General features: G+C 38.3%; 1 protein-coding gene across 1 annotated transcript; it reads right to left on the bottom strand.

The window, feature by feature from the left end:
- Window positions 1-577: 577 nt before the first annotated feature.
- Window positions 578-1,192, bottom strand: LOC149187963 (uncharacterized). Its single transcript, XM_089409836.1, has one exon. It carries the CDS (start codon window positions 1,190-1,192, stop codon window positions 578-580), a length of 615 nt encoding a protein of 204 aa, XP_089265962.1.
- Between the last annotated feature and the right edge of the window lie 16,135 nt (window positions 1,193-17,327).

Below are 17,327 nucleotides of genomic sequence, written 5' to 3'. Positions count from 1 at the left end.
TAAGAAGATGGGCTTTCTCTTTATCAAGGTTCTCTTCATTAGAGATTCTCAGCGCACGAGTGGCAAGCGTGTTGAGAACACCCCATTTTTTAGCATGGAAATGATGAGAGTTTGCATGAAGATACTGCTCAGTATGAGTTTTCTTCTGAAATACCTGGTGGGAGAAAGAACCATCATCCTTCTTTGAAATGAGAACATCAAGGAAAGGAAGGCACCCATCAAATTCCTTCTCCATAGTAAACTTTATGGAGGAAGATTGATTGTTGAGATGTTGAAAAAATAGATCTAACTCATCATGGCCATGAGGCCATATGACACCAATATCATCCACAAATATTTTCCATAGCTTAGGCAGGAGACGGGTTGATGCCAAAGCCTTGGATTCAAAGTCTTCCATAAAAATATTAGCAACAACCGGGGATAAGGGGGAGCCCATGGCCACCCCACATGTCTGCTCATAGAATTCCCCTTCAAAGCAGAAAAAAGTAGAGGTAAGACAAATCTCTACTAAATGAGCGGTATCAGGGTCAGTGAGGTGATTGATGACCTCAATGGCCTCCTTAATAGGAATGCAAGTTTAAATAGAAACCACATCGAAACTAACAAGAATGTCCCCAAGATCACACTTTATGCCCTTTAACTCATTGAAAAACGAAGAAGAGTCTTTGACGAAAGACTCTGTAAGCCCAACAAGGGGTTTAAGCTTCAAGGCAAGATATTTTGCTAGGAGGTAGGTGGGCCCTCCTATGGTGTTGACAATAGGTCTCAGGGGGACCCTGTCCTTGTGGATCTTTGGAAGCCCATAGATCCTAGGAGTGATGGGGCTACTCTCAATAAGTTTGTGACCGAAGGAACCCACAATGTTACTAGATTTAATAGCTAGAGAGACTGTCCTGGAGATCCTTTTTAGGGGATTCTTATTAAGCTTTTTATAGCTTCCACTATTACAAAGATGATCCAACATCTTCCTACGATAATCCTCTTTGTCAAGGATAACAGAAGCCCCACCTTTATCAGCTTTTAGAATGATGATGTCCTTGTTTTGGTTCAAGGATTTAAGGGCATCAAATTCATCCTTGCTAAGATTGTTCTTAGGGGGCTTTGCCTTCTTGAGGATGACATCACAGTCTTGCCTAATAGTGTCCTTGATGTTATCAGGCAAGCCCCTAATTCCAAACTCCACGTCACACATAATGTCTTCTACAGGGATTTTTCTAGGTGCCAGGGCAAAGTTTAATCTTTTTATGGAAGAGTGAATCCAAGGCTTTGGCATCAACCCGTCTCTTGCCTAAGCTATGGAAAATATTTGTGGATGATACTGGTGTCATATGGCCTCATGGCCATGATGAGTTAGATCTATTTTTTCAACATCTCAACAATCAATCTTCCTCCATAAAGTTTACTATGGAGAAGGAAGTTGATGGGTGCCTGCCTTTCCTTGATGTTCTCATTTCGAAGAAGGATGATGGTTCTTTCTCCCACTAGGTATTTCGGAAGAAAACTCATACTGAGCAGTATCTTCATGCAAACTCTCATCATTTCCATGCTAAAAAATGGGGCGTTCTCAACACGCTTGCCACTCTTGTGCTGATAATCTCTGATGAAGAGAACCTTGATAAAGAGAAAGCCCATCTTCTTAACATTTTTTGTGAATAATGGTTACAGTAGGCACCAAGATTTGAAAGCCTTCCTCAAAGCTGACAAAGGTCCCAAGGTTAAAAAAGACCCCATAGATCGGGCCTCAAGGGTGCATCTCCCTTTCATACAGGGGACCACTGACAGGATTGCGAGAATCCTTAGAAAGCATAATGTTCCCTCTACCTTTAGACCCCTCAACACCATTCATAGCTCCCTTAGATCTGTTAAAGACCCGGTTGACCACAAGGACATGAAAGGTGTTTATGTTATTCGTTGTTTGTGTGGGACCCCTTATGTTGGTGAAACTGAGCGCTCTATTAATCAGAGGATTCATGAGCACGCAATTGACGTCAAGCATGGGAGGACTCGAACTTCAGCCTTAGTTGAGCACGCAGAGAAGACTAAGCATCATATATGTATTGAGGAGGTTAAGCTTATTGCTAAGTGCTAGTTTTGTTGGCATTTGGCCCAAAAATGGATCCAAAACACTCCCAAATTCTCCAAAGTTTGTTTAAAATCATGCAAATGGATCCAAAAATGCTCCAAAGCACTCCCTAAGTCTTCAAAAGTACTTAAGATCCTCTAAAGATCCAAACAAGCGAGGGAGGAGAGCACTTGGAAGGGTAGAAATGCACTATAGGGAGGCTAAAAACACATTTAAACAGTCAAAAAACCATTATCGTAGGCTTAAAACCAAGAATGCACAACAGTCGTTAGATCTGGCCGATCAACGGCCCAGATCTAAGCGGAAAATCGCAAATCGGCTGTCGCAGGCAGTGGCAATCGGTGCTGGACACCGTCGATCAGCGATCGCCAATGATTGGATCAGCGAGTCACAATCAACGGAGGAAAATCGGTGGTATTGGCGCAGACAATAGGGAAATTGCGACTGCAATCGGCGATTAAACGTGGACCGTCGATCGTGTGCGCAGATCGACGGCCCATGTTACATAGCTGGATCGCTATCGACAAAAACCAAAGGGGCGGGGCCTTTACATATATATGCATGCGACCCGATGGGCCGGACTCGATGGCATTATAAATGATTTCTTATAAAATTTCAGGTCCGCGCCAAAGCCTTGTTTTAATGCATTTTTGTGTATTTTGTTATACAACGAAATACAAAGGAACCTTGGGGTAGCGCTAATAGCGATGAAGCCTGGACCCGAAAGGGTTCGGGAAGTGAAATATATATATTTTTTGAAGTCCGCCAAAGGCAAATTTTCCCGTGTTTTTAGTGTTTTTCAGGGGTAAGTCAAAATACAAAGGAAGCAAGGGACCCGGGCCGAATGCGACTTGTGATAACCCTAAGGGCGAACCTGATAGGTGAATAAACCATTTTTTAGGACTTTTGAAGTCCGAAATACATAGAGAAGGCGAGATTTTTACAAAATTGTTGTGTTTTCTGTTCATAACAGAAAGTAGTCACTGTCCACGTTTTAAAGGGATTTCATAGGCCCGAAGAGCCATTCCATCACCTGAAAGAGGCCGAGAGACAGAGACAGGAGCCCAGAAAGGGAAAGAGAAGGGCCACAACACGCTGCAGCCCGAAATAGAAAGATCAGGGAGCATAGACAACGCAACACAACCAAATCAAACAAGAACAATCATGGAGCACGCTTAGCTAGCCCAAAGCATAATCGGCCATGAGGCATCAACAACGCAACTTATCCAAAACCAACAAACATTATGGGGCATCTCTGGCACAAGAGAGCTCCCAGACAGCGCAACAGACTATCCAAAATATCTGAATGCGGTTATTCCTCTGTCAGAAGGAGAAAAACCTCCAAGCCATGCTTGCCTTCAGGGAATCAAACAGTTAAACAAGACAGAGGGATAGATTAAGACCTCTCAAGCCTTAGAAGGCTCAGTATCATTGTAAACAGGCTATAAATAGCTGAAAGTAAGATGGAATACGGGTTCAACTTCTGGAGATTATTCCTCCTCTGCTCCTTCAAGCTTCTCATCTTCATTCTAGCAATAAGCTTCTTTTGCCATTATCTGTTCAATGTCCATTCTCTTTGCTGTTCTATGCTTGCACTTGAACAGTTTGTTCATGTTTTCTTTGTGTCTAAGGCCAGATAACTGTCATCTTATCTTTGCTTTGATAAATTAGATTTGCAAGCTTCTTTGCTGCCTGTAGCTAGCCATCCATATGTGGTCATATATGCATTCGCCAGTACAATCAGTATTTTCTTTTGCTACATGTAGCTAGCCATTCATTTATGTTTATGTATGCAATCTACCGGTATAGTCAGTATTCTCCATCTATCCATTGAAATTATAAATTATTGGGCATTAGTGGTCTAAAGCCTTGTATTGGTGAGAGCGTTCATGCATGCCTTGAGTGAAAACAGAGCTGAAATGGTTATCTAACTTGATTCAAACCATCATTTATTCCGATAGTTCAGAGAACAATATTGAAGATTATATGTTACGAGGCATATCCGAGCTACAACCTAGGAGAGTTTCCTGGAGTGATAACACTAAGATTGCTCGCTTTCATCACTGGAAGTTTAGGGAGGCCATAGAAATCGAAAGGAGGCTGAGCAATCTCAATAGAGACGACGATTGGAAGATAAGCAGTTGTTGGATCCCTTCCCTGATCCCTCCCTCCTCTCCCCCCCGCCCCTCCCCCTTTTAACCCTTTTCATCCCTTTGTTTCCTTTCTGTTTTTTCCCTTGTCTTCTTGATTGTGTAGATTTCCCTTTCTATTGTTTTGTTGTTTTTGTGTGACCTTTTCTTTTCTTTTTATCGTTTTTATTCATATTAATTTACTTATTTTCATTTATTGAAAATAAGTGGATAATAAAAAGCCTCCCTTATTATTTATTGAATCTTTGAGTTTAAGTTCTAAAATTTTAGTATATTTTTTACTTAGTAATTTGATATATTAATAAATAAGTTTAAATTATGATCATAGCAAATCAACTAATTAATTGATTATCATTTAGGTTTATGCCTTATTGTTCCCTTATTATATTTTGCTTTCAATTAATAAATTGAATAAAAGAGCTAACCAATTTATCTAATAATCAATAATCCTTTATAAATTTATTCTAGTTCATACCATAATTCCTCATAGGTCAGAATTATTATGAGTTTATATATATTTTTAATAAAAATTATTCATATTTGGTTATATAAAAATATGTCCACTAATAAAATTGACTAATTAATTAACTAATTAGAATAAACATAATATCTTAATCCCTATATTGTTATGAGTTATTTAATTTTTATTACTAGTAAAGATAATGAGGGTAATCAAAATACTAGAATTATAGTTCCTAGGTTAAAAAAAAATTCAATTAGATTTATTTAAGTACATATGAATTAAAAATAAAGATATATAACAAATTAATTAATAAATATATCTAACAAATTAATTAATGAATTAACTAACTCTTGGACCAGTCAAATCTAGCTGTTGCCCTGTCTGTGTGGTCAATTATAATTGTTTCTTTCTAACCGTTTGAATGATCTCTCTCTATTTAACCTATGCCTGGATCTGGTTCTTCATCTTGTCCTGACGATGAACCACACTTGTTGGTTCGAAACGCGTCGACAAATGAATTTTGATGTGATTATCACCGAAAACCTATCTCAAAAATTGGATATGGGTCACAAAAGCCTCAGTTCAATAATTACAATTGTGACTTGTAAAGAAAAATTAAATGAAATTTAATTTATTGAATGAAATAGTGATTCACCCCCTTTCAATGTTTCTAACATTAAATCAATAGTTAAATATTTACACTTATTTATAAATATTAAAAAATTTCCTATATAATAAATTATAAAACACTTCTTAACACAATTATAAAATAAAATTTAACCCGGTTAATATTATACTAAATTTTAAAATGAACAATATTTGTGAAATAAAAATAATAAAAATTTAAACCAACTATATATTATGTCACACACAAAATTTATGAAATATTAAATGTTTCATCTAACCAAAAAAAAATACCCACCATCATTTATAAAATAAAATACAATAAAAGCAAGTTGGATTTTTATTAATGTTATTTTTAATAAATTACAATAAATAATGAAATTTATCTAGAGTTCCGGTGTTTTAAATATATAAAAATCAATTGATTTCCCTTTGATTTGAAAAGAAAACATTTTATGGAGATGGAAGAAGCGCCAAGCGAGGAAGGTCGGGCAAGGGTTTTGAAAACCTAGGGTTTAATAGAGACAAAGCTGGAAGAGGAGCAGCATCGGTGACAAGGGTAGAAGGGTAAATCGCTTGCGCGCAAACAGACCTACGAAGACACAACACGAAGAGGAGGGTTAATAATCCAAATCAGGACTGAAAAAAACCATGGAAGGGGAGCTGGGGAGGGGAGAGATCCCCTCCTACAAAAATATGGTGGCGGGAGAGTCAAGTGGGGGAGGGATGCAGAGAAACCCAAAGGAGAATAGAAAAGATGCACCAGTATTGGGAAACCGATGGCAAACAAAACTTCGAGGCAGATGTCTTCCCAGAGCTCAGAAGAAACGAAGGTATGTAATACCCAACAACAAACTTGAAGAATACAGATGTTATATGAGAGATCATGCCTTTATATGCAAGTTTGTAGGTTTCTGGCCATCAAAAAGAGACCTAGCTAGGTGGATACAACAAAGATGGAAGCCGAAAGGGCATATAGATCTAAAGTTAGGGGCAAAGGGTTTTTTTACAGTGATATTTGCAAACCTAAAGGATAAGGAAAGAAATTTTGTAGGAGGGCCATATTTTATGAATAATGCTGGCTTATTTATGAGACATTGGGAGGACAGATATTACCCGGACCATGAAAGGATGCTAGCAGCACCCATTTGGGTAAGACTATTTGGTCTACCAATGGAGTTCTGGGACCCTGATATCCTGGAAGGCATAGGAAATACAGTTGAGACTTTTGTTAAAGTAGCAGATTCAACAAAAAGAGGGAAGTATACATCCTATGCAAGGATATGCATCTATATGAACATAGCAGAACCATTGCCGGAGTATATAGAGCTAGAGTACCATGATGAAATATGGCAGCAACCAATGGACTATGAGCATATACCGTTCAGATGTAGAAGGTGCCATGAATATGGACACCTCTTCAAACAATGTCCACTGAATAAAGAAGAGGAAATAACAAAGAAACAAGAAGAAGAGCAAAGGAGGACAGAAGGGACAGATGAAGGGGAATAGGGTTTCCAAGAAGTCCATAGGAAAAAAAGGCCAGGAAAGGAAATAACAGGGATGCAACAACCCACAAAAGTAGTAACAATAGAATGCCAAAATAAATTTCAGGCCTTACAAGAGGAAGAAGAGGAGCACGGAGATGAGGAAAACGCGGAGGAACCAATGGAATTTACAAAGGAGACAAAAGAACCAGACTTGAACCAGAATAGTAAAGCAAAAGGAGGAACGGAGGAGAGTATGGAGATGACAATAGAACAAACCCAGATGGGGAAAGATACACAGAAGGGCAGCGAGAACGAGGAGGAAAGAATCATGAGAATATTGTTGTAGGACTGGAAAAGCCTCGATGAAAGGTTTATCCCGGAAGCCCAAAAGAATTTGTATAAAGAAACATTCCAAAAATACAAGGAGAAGAAAGGAATTAATTTAGAAAATTGGACAGATCAAACAGGAGCGTAAGAAACTCAAAATATGGGAATGGACACTTCTGGCAAAGGAGGAGGAAAAGAGGTCGATAGACATTGAATGAAACCATTCAAGTGGTTGGGGAAATATTGGTCAACTCAGGAAGGGTTATACCTCTTTCAGAGGTATTTCAACAACCATCCAAAAAGTTATAAAATGATAGTAACAAGTTGGAACATTAGGGGACTCAACAGAAAAGGAAAGTAGAGGTATCTAAAGGAGAGGATAAAGAAAGATAAGCCCTGCATAATGATAATCCAAGAGACAAAAATTAGCTCCCAGCAATTAGAAGGAATAATCAAAAAACAAAAAATACAATATGAAGTGATGGGCCAGGATGCGAATGGCACAGCAGGGGGTCTGGCAATCCTCTGGAACCCTGAGGAGGTAGTGTTTGAGAACTGGATAAGCTTTCCCAGAATCCTAATAGGCTTATTCAGAAGGATAGGATCAATGGAGTGGTCACTCATCTCAGGAGTCTACGGGCCGCACATACCAAGGGATTGGAAAAATTTCCTTAAGGACCTGCAATCCACAAGGAGGATCTTCCCTGGAATACCGTGGATAGTAGGGGGAGGTTTTAATATGATCAGAACAACGGAAGAAAAAAGGGGAGGCATAAGTAGACCGGATCAAAACATGGAGGAGTTTAATGAGATGATTACAGAACAAAAACTAGTAGATATACCAACAATCAACGACATCCACACATGGAATAACCGAGGGGAGGAAGAAACCAAATAGCTTCCAGATTAGACCGATTCCTTATATCAGAACAAATAATGAACTGTGATGTATTCATTGAAGCCAAAATCATGCCAGCAATGGGTTCAGATCATTGGCCGATCAGGTTGGAACTAGATATTAAGAAAAACTCCCGCAAAAGACCCTCTAGATTTGAGGTTTTTTGGCTCAGGAATCCTGAATTCTTATCTAAGGTAGAGGAATGGTGGACTCGAATTAGACAAAAAGGAAAAGGAAAGATGCATACCTTTCAGTTAAAACTCAAAGAACTCAAAGGGAAAATAAAAAAATGGAATAAGGATGAGTTTGGAAATATAATGGTGGAAAAACAAAAGCTAGAGAAAGAAATGGAAGAGATACAGAAAAAAATCATTACAGAGGGCAGAGATGAAGAAAGAAGTAAAGAAGAAGGAATTATAATGAGCCAACTTGAAGAGCGGAGGAAATAGGAAGAGATTCTATGGAAACAAAAATCCAGGATAAACTCGTTACGAGAAGGGGAAAGAAACACTAAGTTTTTCCACCAAGTTATGATTCAGCATAGGCAAAGGAACATGATCTTTTCCAAAAAAAATGAAGAAGGAGAAAGGATAATAGATCACGAAGGAATTGAGCAAGTATTGGTAGGATACAATAAAGATATATTAACAGAACCACAAGTAGATAGAGAAGCAACTACAGACCTTATCTGTAAGGAGATCCCTAGAATAATAACAGAGGAACAAAACAGGGCACTGATGAGGGCAGCCACTTTAGAGGAAGTGGAGGAAATTGTGAAGGGTATGAAGAAAAACAAAGCGCGAGGACTAGATGGATACACAACGGAGTTTTATCGAGCAGGATGGGATTTTCTTGGAGAAGAGATTCTGGAAGCAGTTGAGGAATCCCGCATAAAACAAAAGGTATGGCCGGGTCTCAATTCCACTTTCCTCACTTTGATCCCTAAAAATACAAATTCAGAAACTGCCCAAGGTTTTCGACCAATTACCCTTTGCAATGTAATATACAAAATAATTGCCACTCTGATAGCTAGAACATTAAAACCCATTCTCCCTAGCATAATCTCCCTAAAGCAAACCGATTTGTAGAGGGAAGGCAAATTATTGATGGACTAGTAGTCACCCAGGAAGTGATCCATTCTCTAAAACAGAAAAAACAGAGAGGAATGATGATTAAGTTAGATTTGTCTAAAGCTTATGACCGATTGAATTGGAAATACCTCATGGCAACTCTAGCGGCCTTTGGATTTAGCATTAGATGGATAGACTGGGTTTACAATATGATATCAACTCCTATTTTTTCTATCATGATAAATGGGGTGCCATTGTCAGCCTTCAATTCCACTAGAGGAATAAGACAGGGGGATCCACTATCCCCTTTCTTATTTATAATGGCAACGGAGGGGTTGGGAAGATACTTCAAAAAAGAGTTGAGGGAAAGGAAAATTAAAGGATTAAGGCTATTTGGTAACAATTTGCCTATCACCCACCAGCAGTTTGTAGATGACATCATGCTCTTCTGTGAGGTCTCAATAAAGGAGGTAAGGGGGGTTAAAAAAATCTTAGATCTGTTTATGGAGGCATCATGTATGGAAATAAACAAAGAGAAATCATGCACCATCATCTTCAACACTCCGGACCCAATCAAGGCTCATCTTACCAGAACGCTAGGTTTCAGACATGGTGAACTACCAACCAAGTATCTGGGGAATCAACTAGATATAAATCCCACAAGAATGGCAAACTGGCAGCAAATCATAGAAAAACTCAAGAATAGACTTGCGAGTTGGTCTTTTAGATCGCTGAACATAGCAGACAGATTGGTATTACTTAAATCAGTCCTTCAAGCGATACCAATTTACCCCCTATCTATCATGGCTGCCCCCAAAGGGGCTTGCACTAAAATGAAGGAGATCTTGGGCAAATTCTTATGGGGAGGACCTAAGCAACAGAGGAAATGGGCACTGGTTTCATGGAAAAGCTTGACAAAAAGAAAAGAAGAAGGGGGGTTAGGACTTAGAGACCCTGAAATTCTGAACAGAGTGTTAGGGGCAAAGTTGTGGTGGAGGTGGATGAGGGGAGGAGATGACTTATGGAAGAGAATATGGACCCAAAAATATAATATGCCCACAATAGAGGCAGGTATCCTCAGAGCTGAACAAACCCCAAAAGGCTCCACAATATGGGAATTAGCAAGCCAGAGCAGAAACATCATAAATAATTATGCATTTTGGGAAGTAAGAGGAGGAGGTACAGCTAGGTTTTGGGAGGAGGAGTGGCAACAAAGAAACAAATTGGTCAGCATACAAGCCTTGCAAAGCATACATCAAAAAGCAATAAGGGAGGGGCGAGAATGTGTAAGAGACTATTGGAAAGAAGGGGAGCCAGATGGGCTGTGGAGAATATGGAGAAAACCAGAAGAATGGGATGAAAACATCGATCAAGAGCAACAAGGAATATATATAAAGGAATTGGAATCAAGAAAGATCAAAGCCAGACCTGGACCGGATATTCTCAGGTGGGGAAAATCTACAAAAGGGGCCTTTACTGTCAAGGAAGCATACTACTTAACAACATATCAAGAGAGGGAGGGAGAAGCCGTAGAGTGGGAAAGAATCTGGAATGGTAAATGGTGGCCAAAGATAGCTATATTCGCCTGGCTAGTAGGAAGAGAAAGGATACTAACATGGGATAAGATTCAAAAGAGAGGGTTCTTCGGACCCTCGAGATGCAGCCTTTGTAAAATGGAGATCGAAACTCAGGAACACATTTTGAATTCCTGTCCATTCGCTCAGCATCAATGGGAAGAGATCAGAAGTCTCTTCAGAAAATCAAACAGAGATCCCAGGGATATCAAAAAGACTATCTTTCAATGGGGTAAGGGCCAATACTCATGCAAGGTTGTAGGGAGAATTTGGAATCTAGCTATAGGATTTGTGATATGGTTCCTGTGGAAGGAAAGAAACCGAAGGATTTTCCTAGACAAAATCTACACTCCAGAAAGGATATGGAAAGGAATTCAAAAATCAATTAGAGAGACCGTTCTGGCTGAGACCTGGGAGGAGGACGACTGGAAAGCGAATCCGGAAGAAGGAAGAATCATAACAAAACTAAATATGGAATTCGGCATGGTGTATCCTAGAAAAAAAACACAGCAAAGAGCTCAGACTCAAAGTCCAGCACAGTTCAGATACCCGGAACGAGATTTCATTAAACTGAATTTTGACGGGGCTTCCAAAGGGAACCCAGGGCCGGCAGGCTTTGGGGGCATCTTCAGAGACAGTGAGAAACACACAAGGTGGGTGTATGCAGAATGGGGTGGCGAAATGACCAACAATGAAGCCGAACTGTGGGCTGTCTATCAAGGTCTAAGGATAGCAGTAAGGAATGGCTACATGAATCTGGAAATCGAAGGTGATTCACAGATAGTAGTGGAAATGTTGCGAAACCTCAACAACGGGAAAGACTGGGAGCATGTAGCTAGAAGCTGGAGGACGGCAGGGATCGTTCAAGACTTGGCCGAAATTTTAAAAAGGATAGAATACAAAATCATTAACCACGTCAGGAGAAAAGGAAACAAGGCAGCAGACTACCTTGCAAACTGGGGAAGTACAGAACGGGGAGAAAAGATCGATAACAGCTGGCTAACAATAAGGAACAAACCGGGATGGGATGAACTCAATACCATAATCACTCAAGATCATAATGAAACCACAAACCTATAAAAAAGACACCCAGAGACCCCCGATCGGGGTGATAATGACGTCGCTCAGAGCAATTAAGACAATTCAGGTAAGGGAGGATGACAAGGTAATAGAAATTCGGGTAATGATGAAGGAGGACAGAGAGATCAGCAGAGAGGATATCATATAGAGGAGGAACGGAGATGAAGTAATGAAGAATGAAGCAGGTGGAGGGAATACGGTAGAGATTGGACGTGGGTGCAAAGGCACAGAGGAAGGATGAAGAGAGGTGGGTTGCCATGAAAACGACAGGCGGCAGGAGAATCAGGAGAAGAGAAGGGAGGAGATTTGGCAGAAGAGATATCATAAAGGAGGAAGGCGAGACAAAGGAAGGAGGATGATAAATGAAACTGCAGAGGATAAGCGAAGAGCCAAGGTGGTGAGAACACCAGGTAAGCTCACAGAAGGACAGAGGAGGCAGAGAAAACAATTGGGCAGCGCTGGAAGAGGGAATCGAATGGCAACGGGGAGGAGAAAGAGAAGCGAGGCGGAGGAAGAGAACAGAGGCCGAAAAAGTTCGGAAAAGAAGGGGAAAGAAATCGAGACGAAAGACATGGCAGAGCAGTATCAGACAATTCAGGTCGATACTGAAGATGATGTGGAAATGTTTGATTCTGATGAGGATAGAGCTGAGCATCCAAAAAAGAGAGTATGGAAGGATGCGGGGTCAGCAAAGGACAAACTACAGGAGGACAGAGAGCATGCAGAAAGGAGAAGCAAAGGGCGAGAGGAGGGTGGTGACCTCGGGAGTACCTCGGGTATGAATAGTCGGAGAGGCAAAGGAAATTGCAGGAGTAGAGGAAGAACAGGACGGGGGAGAGGCCGACGCAGTAGAGGAAGAGGATGGGCGGAAGGGAAACGGGAAGGGCATGAGCCATTACCGACAAGAAAATATAGAAAGACACTGAAGAAGAAAATACAGTTTGCAGAGCAAGCCTACTGTGAAAACACTAATAAAGATATCAGAAGGATAATACAGCATCTGGAGGAAGAAGCAACCCAGGGTCAATCAGGATCAGAAATGGAAGATTGGGAATACCTCCTACCAGATCCAGGGAATACTAGAGGTCGCATGACTCTGTATAAACAGGCCTTGCATGTATACTGGGTCATGAAAAGGCTATTGGCAAAGGCTATGGAACAAGTCGCCATGGAAATGGCTGAAATGTCCCAGGGAATTCCTAATCTGAAGAAAGAAATGCAGAATATTCAGATCACCCTCATAATGCAGGATAAAAAACTGGAGGAGATACAACAGCAGATAAAGAAAATCAACCCGGGTGTAAAGAGAGAAGATGATCAGCAGGAAGCCATGGCGGAATAATATTCGAAGATACGTACATGCTCTCTGTAGTTTTTTGAATGTTGATGGATAGTTTGTTTTCCTTTTTTCAGTTTATAATGCAAACAAGAAGCAGTAGTAATCTTTTTGACTGTTTAGTTTACATAGCCTGGACAACAAGGATTAGTATTTTTTGCTTTTGGATGGCTGTCAAAAATTTAAGGTGGCCAATAGACCCGGTTTCCCCTCGGGGCGGGTTGAGGCCACCATGAAAATGTACTGGTTTCAATTCGAATTAATGGAAAAAGAATGGTCCCTCCTTAGCTTACAAAAAAATATATATATAAAAATCAATTAATTACTATGAAGGTTATTAATAAAGATTATTTTGAAAATAAATTAAAATAAATAATAAAATAAAAATTTAGAGTTTTAACTTTTTTAATATATGAAAATTTATTTTTTACTGGGAGAGTTATTAATAGAGGATATTTTAAATATTAGTATACTATTATGTAATTATTTGTATTTTGAGTATCTACAACTATATAAAGTTTAATTAGGGCTAATATGTATATTGATATAATCACTATTATAGTATACAAACTCCAAGGGGTAGCTCAGTTGGTCAAGTCCTTGTTGTTAAGTACTTTGAATATCAAGAGGTTATGAGGTCAAATCTTCTCGACGCCCTTGAGGTTAGGCTTTTCTAGTTTGGTTGGTGGGTAGATCCCTTCGAGTTGATCTATCTGGATTTTCCCGTGGATGTAGCGGTCACTCAGTGTCCATGAACCACACTAAAAAAACCAATATCATAGTATACAATACAAGTTCAATCACCCTCTTTTTTTTATAAGCTTTAGGAATATATTTATATTATGAAGTAACTGAGATTACATTGATAACATTTTCTTCCCAAAATCTCAGTGGGATCTCATAAACAACTATCTTGAAAAAATGGCAAATTAAGCATATGAAAGGAATTCCCAAAAAATCCACTTGTTGTTGAACCTAATCGGCCCCCATTCCAAATCAATGTTCACTGGAAGGTTGCTGAGAAATTAACCTCCACCAACAACCAAGTAACCGACTTGTCCATGGCGCAGAAGCTTTTTGGATCCACGTACACAAAGCGACTAATTGCATTTCCAATCTCCTCAATTGCCCTTCTAATCCAAAACTCCAACGACTCATCAGGTAATTTAACCCATATAAATCAATTTCAAGGAGTCTCCGACAGAGGGTTGAAACCCACATACCACCGATACATCTACTAAAATCTATGACCGCTCACCCAAGGAGAATTAAGAATAAAATCCACATCATCCTCGTGCAAGAAATGTATACCAAACCATTTATTTAGAAGAATAATTTTCTTGGGAGTATATCACAGGATAGGAGTCTATTGTTGCTTGACCCAATCCTACATACAACATTCAAACATGTATGCAAATGCCCATTGACCCACTAGAACATGCTTCTACAGGCTAGCCACACAATCCCAGAGCACGTCGTGACCGAAATTGAGGAGTTTTGTTTCTAGTATAGCCTTTACCGCCTTTACATTCATTCTACCTTTTTTCTTGCCATGTTCCTCCTGATTCTTTAACCCACTGGCATCGACATGCAAAGTGGGTGGGTTTGGAGGGTTTCCACCAAATAATTCCACAATAGGTGAGGGAGAAGGTTCCAATGTCTGACCATTCAAATGTGATTTGACATATGCCACATCAGTGGCCATGGTGGTGCAGATGAGGGCATTTGGGTCTGACGAGTTAAGGCCAAATCAGGACATATCATACCAAAAAAAATCCAAAAGCGGACCAAAAGGAGATTTGGATCCCGAGGCAGTGAAAACCAAGGGAACACTCAACAACCAACTCAAATCTAGAGTAATAAAGCCAATATCAAATCCACCTACCAGGTCAGTCCTTGAGATGATAAAAACCGTATATGCCTCCATAAATGAATGGTGACAAGAAAAAATGAATATATAACTGTCTGGAAAAAACCTCGAGATATGAATCCCAAGGAATAATGTATACTCCAAGGATGTTACCACCCTTAAAATGGAATGTCAAAATGATGAAAAATGTCTTATACAACTACAAATACATAAATGCCAAGATCTCCCAGCATGCCTTTCTTAAAACTCCTCGACTCTAAAAAATAATAGGCGAAAGAGTTCATAAATGCTACTCACCCAACTTGATCAGAAAATGATCACCATAATGCAAAAAATACACCACAAAACATCCACCACCAGCGTCGTCACTCAATTCTTTGGAGAGGTCGAAAGAAACAATGAATGAGGATCGAAACACCCAATCGCACACCTAAACAATCCACCAATAACTTAGTATAGATACCAATAACCACCAACAATTGATACAATAAACTAAAAGCTGAGAAACACGACTAGTCAACACTGTCCAAAATGGTAGAAGATAAAAATAATCGCCCCCCACTGAGGAAAAATGAATGATGAAACTCCAAAAAGACCTGCGAAAATACTACTAACAACACCAACAACACCAACATCCAAGAGACCTCCACCAGCAAAGGCAACAATTCCATCCAAAACTTTTACAAGGTTTGGAGAAACATAGTGATTTTGTATGTTTTGACTTCCTTCTAGCTATATCCGGGTTACCCTTCGCAACTCCCTAAACCCAAAATGTTGATTGAGGGTTCGGCATCTACTTCATCGAAACAATTCGACTAAGAGCGTCACAACATATCAATAAGAAACATACTATGTTTCATATGAAGTCATCTTCTCCCTAGAAACTGATGGTTGCTCCCTAAGACCAAAATAAGTGTGGAATAAACAATGAAAAACAGACTCAATATCAACCATCATAGGAATGTGGAAATGGAAAAAAAACCACAAAACAACACAACCATAAAGACTATCACCACATTAAGATTACAAACTCCTCTAATCCCCTTTTCATGTATATATATAAATTAATTAAAATGTAATACATTATATATAATTTGAGTGGGCTTAATGATTGTGTATATCTTTTCTCATAAAATGTTACAATTTTAAATTTAAAAAAGGTAAGGTATATACATTTTTTTGTAAACTTTAGTAATTAAATAATTTTCTTTAATTACAAATAACTTTTATTCAATTAAAAATAATTTTTATTTTTTATTTTTTTGACAATAAATAAAATTACAATGGTTAAAAATATGTGTTTCTTTTTAAAAATCACAAGTTTAAATTTAAAAAGGTAAAGTATATGCACTTTCATAATTTTTAATATAAATAAATATATATATATATATAAATAAATATAAATATAAATATATATATAAAACAAAATATTTAAATTTAATTATAAATAGTTTTTATTCCATTAAAAATAAAGATTTATTTTTGTGATAAATCTTTTGAAGAAAAAAAGTGTAACTTTCTATTATAAGTGAAAAGTTATATGTAGTAGATTTATCAAAGTGCATTAATTAGTTGTCTCATGGACCCATAGAAAACATGAAGAGAACTCAAAACATGTAATTTAGCTCTTGGGATAATCTATTTAGCGAGGGGTTTGTCGAGAAGCTGGGAGCATTTATTTTGAAGCTTCACAGAAAAATGGCCAAATACATCAAGTAGATGAAGAAGCAATCTGTCCCATAAGCTATCTTTAGCCTCGTAGACATTAAAGTAATTTCCTTCCTTCCTTAATAGAGACAATGTAGGTGGCGACCACAATAAAATTGTTAATTTTCTCTCGAGTTTAAAATTAGACTACAATGATTAAAAAAGAAAATGACAAATAAATGCATCTCACCTTTTAGTTTAGAAACTCTCTTTCAATTCCTAAATATTCATGCCTATTAAACTAATTAACACTAAGAATCCACAAACCAATATTAATTAAATATTCATGCCTATTAAACTAATTAACACTAAGAATCCACAAACCAATATTAATTAAATAGCATAATTTATAGCTCGATAAAAATGGAGAAACGTGTATATATATGTATATAAAACTCATTAAAAAAACATTAATTTTAATATATATTGCCAAATTAAAAAAAAAACACTTTGTTACCGATACTATTTCTTTTAAGTAACAATAGAATTAACGACCTTAGCACATAACGCTTTCCATGTGTATAATACATTAAAATACATCTGTCTCTTTCAAATTTGATATACACCTTTATTTTCACAAGCTTTTAAATACATATGGCAAATTCGCAGAAATATTAACATTAAATATTAAAAGTTGAGATCTACAGACTTCCAT

This window comes from Pinus tabuliformis, chromosome 3_1 (genome assembly GCF_031772625.1).
Source record: "Pinus tabuliformis cultivar Carrire ecotype Pingquan chromosome 3_1, CPIR1, whole genome shotgun sequence".
Classification (NCBI taxonomy): Eukaryota; Viridiplantae; Streptophyta; class Pinopsida; order Pinales; family Pinaceae; genus Pinus; species Pinus tabuliformis.
The sequence above is the reverse complement of the archived record's forward strand: the minus strand, read 5'-3'. Positions and strand labels throughout refer to the sequence as shown.

Bases quoted from the DNA above. Each gene is read 5' to 3' on its own strand.
- LOC149187963 (XM_089409836.1), bottom strand. From the start codon at position 1,192: ATGTGTGACGTGGAGTTTGGAATTAGGGGCTTGCCTGATAACATCAAG.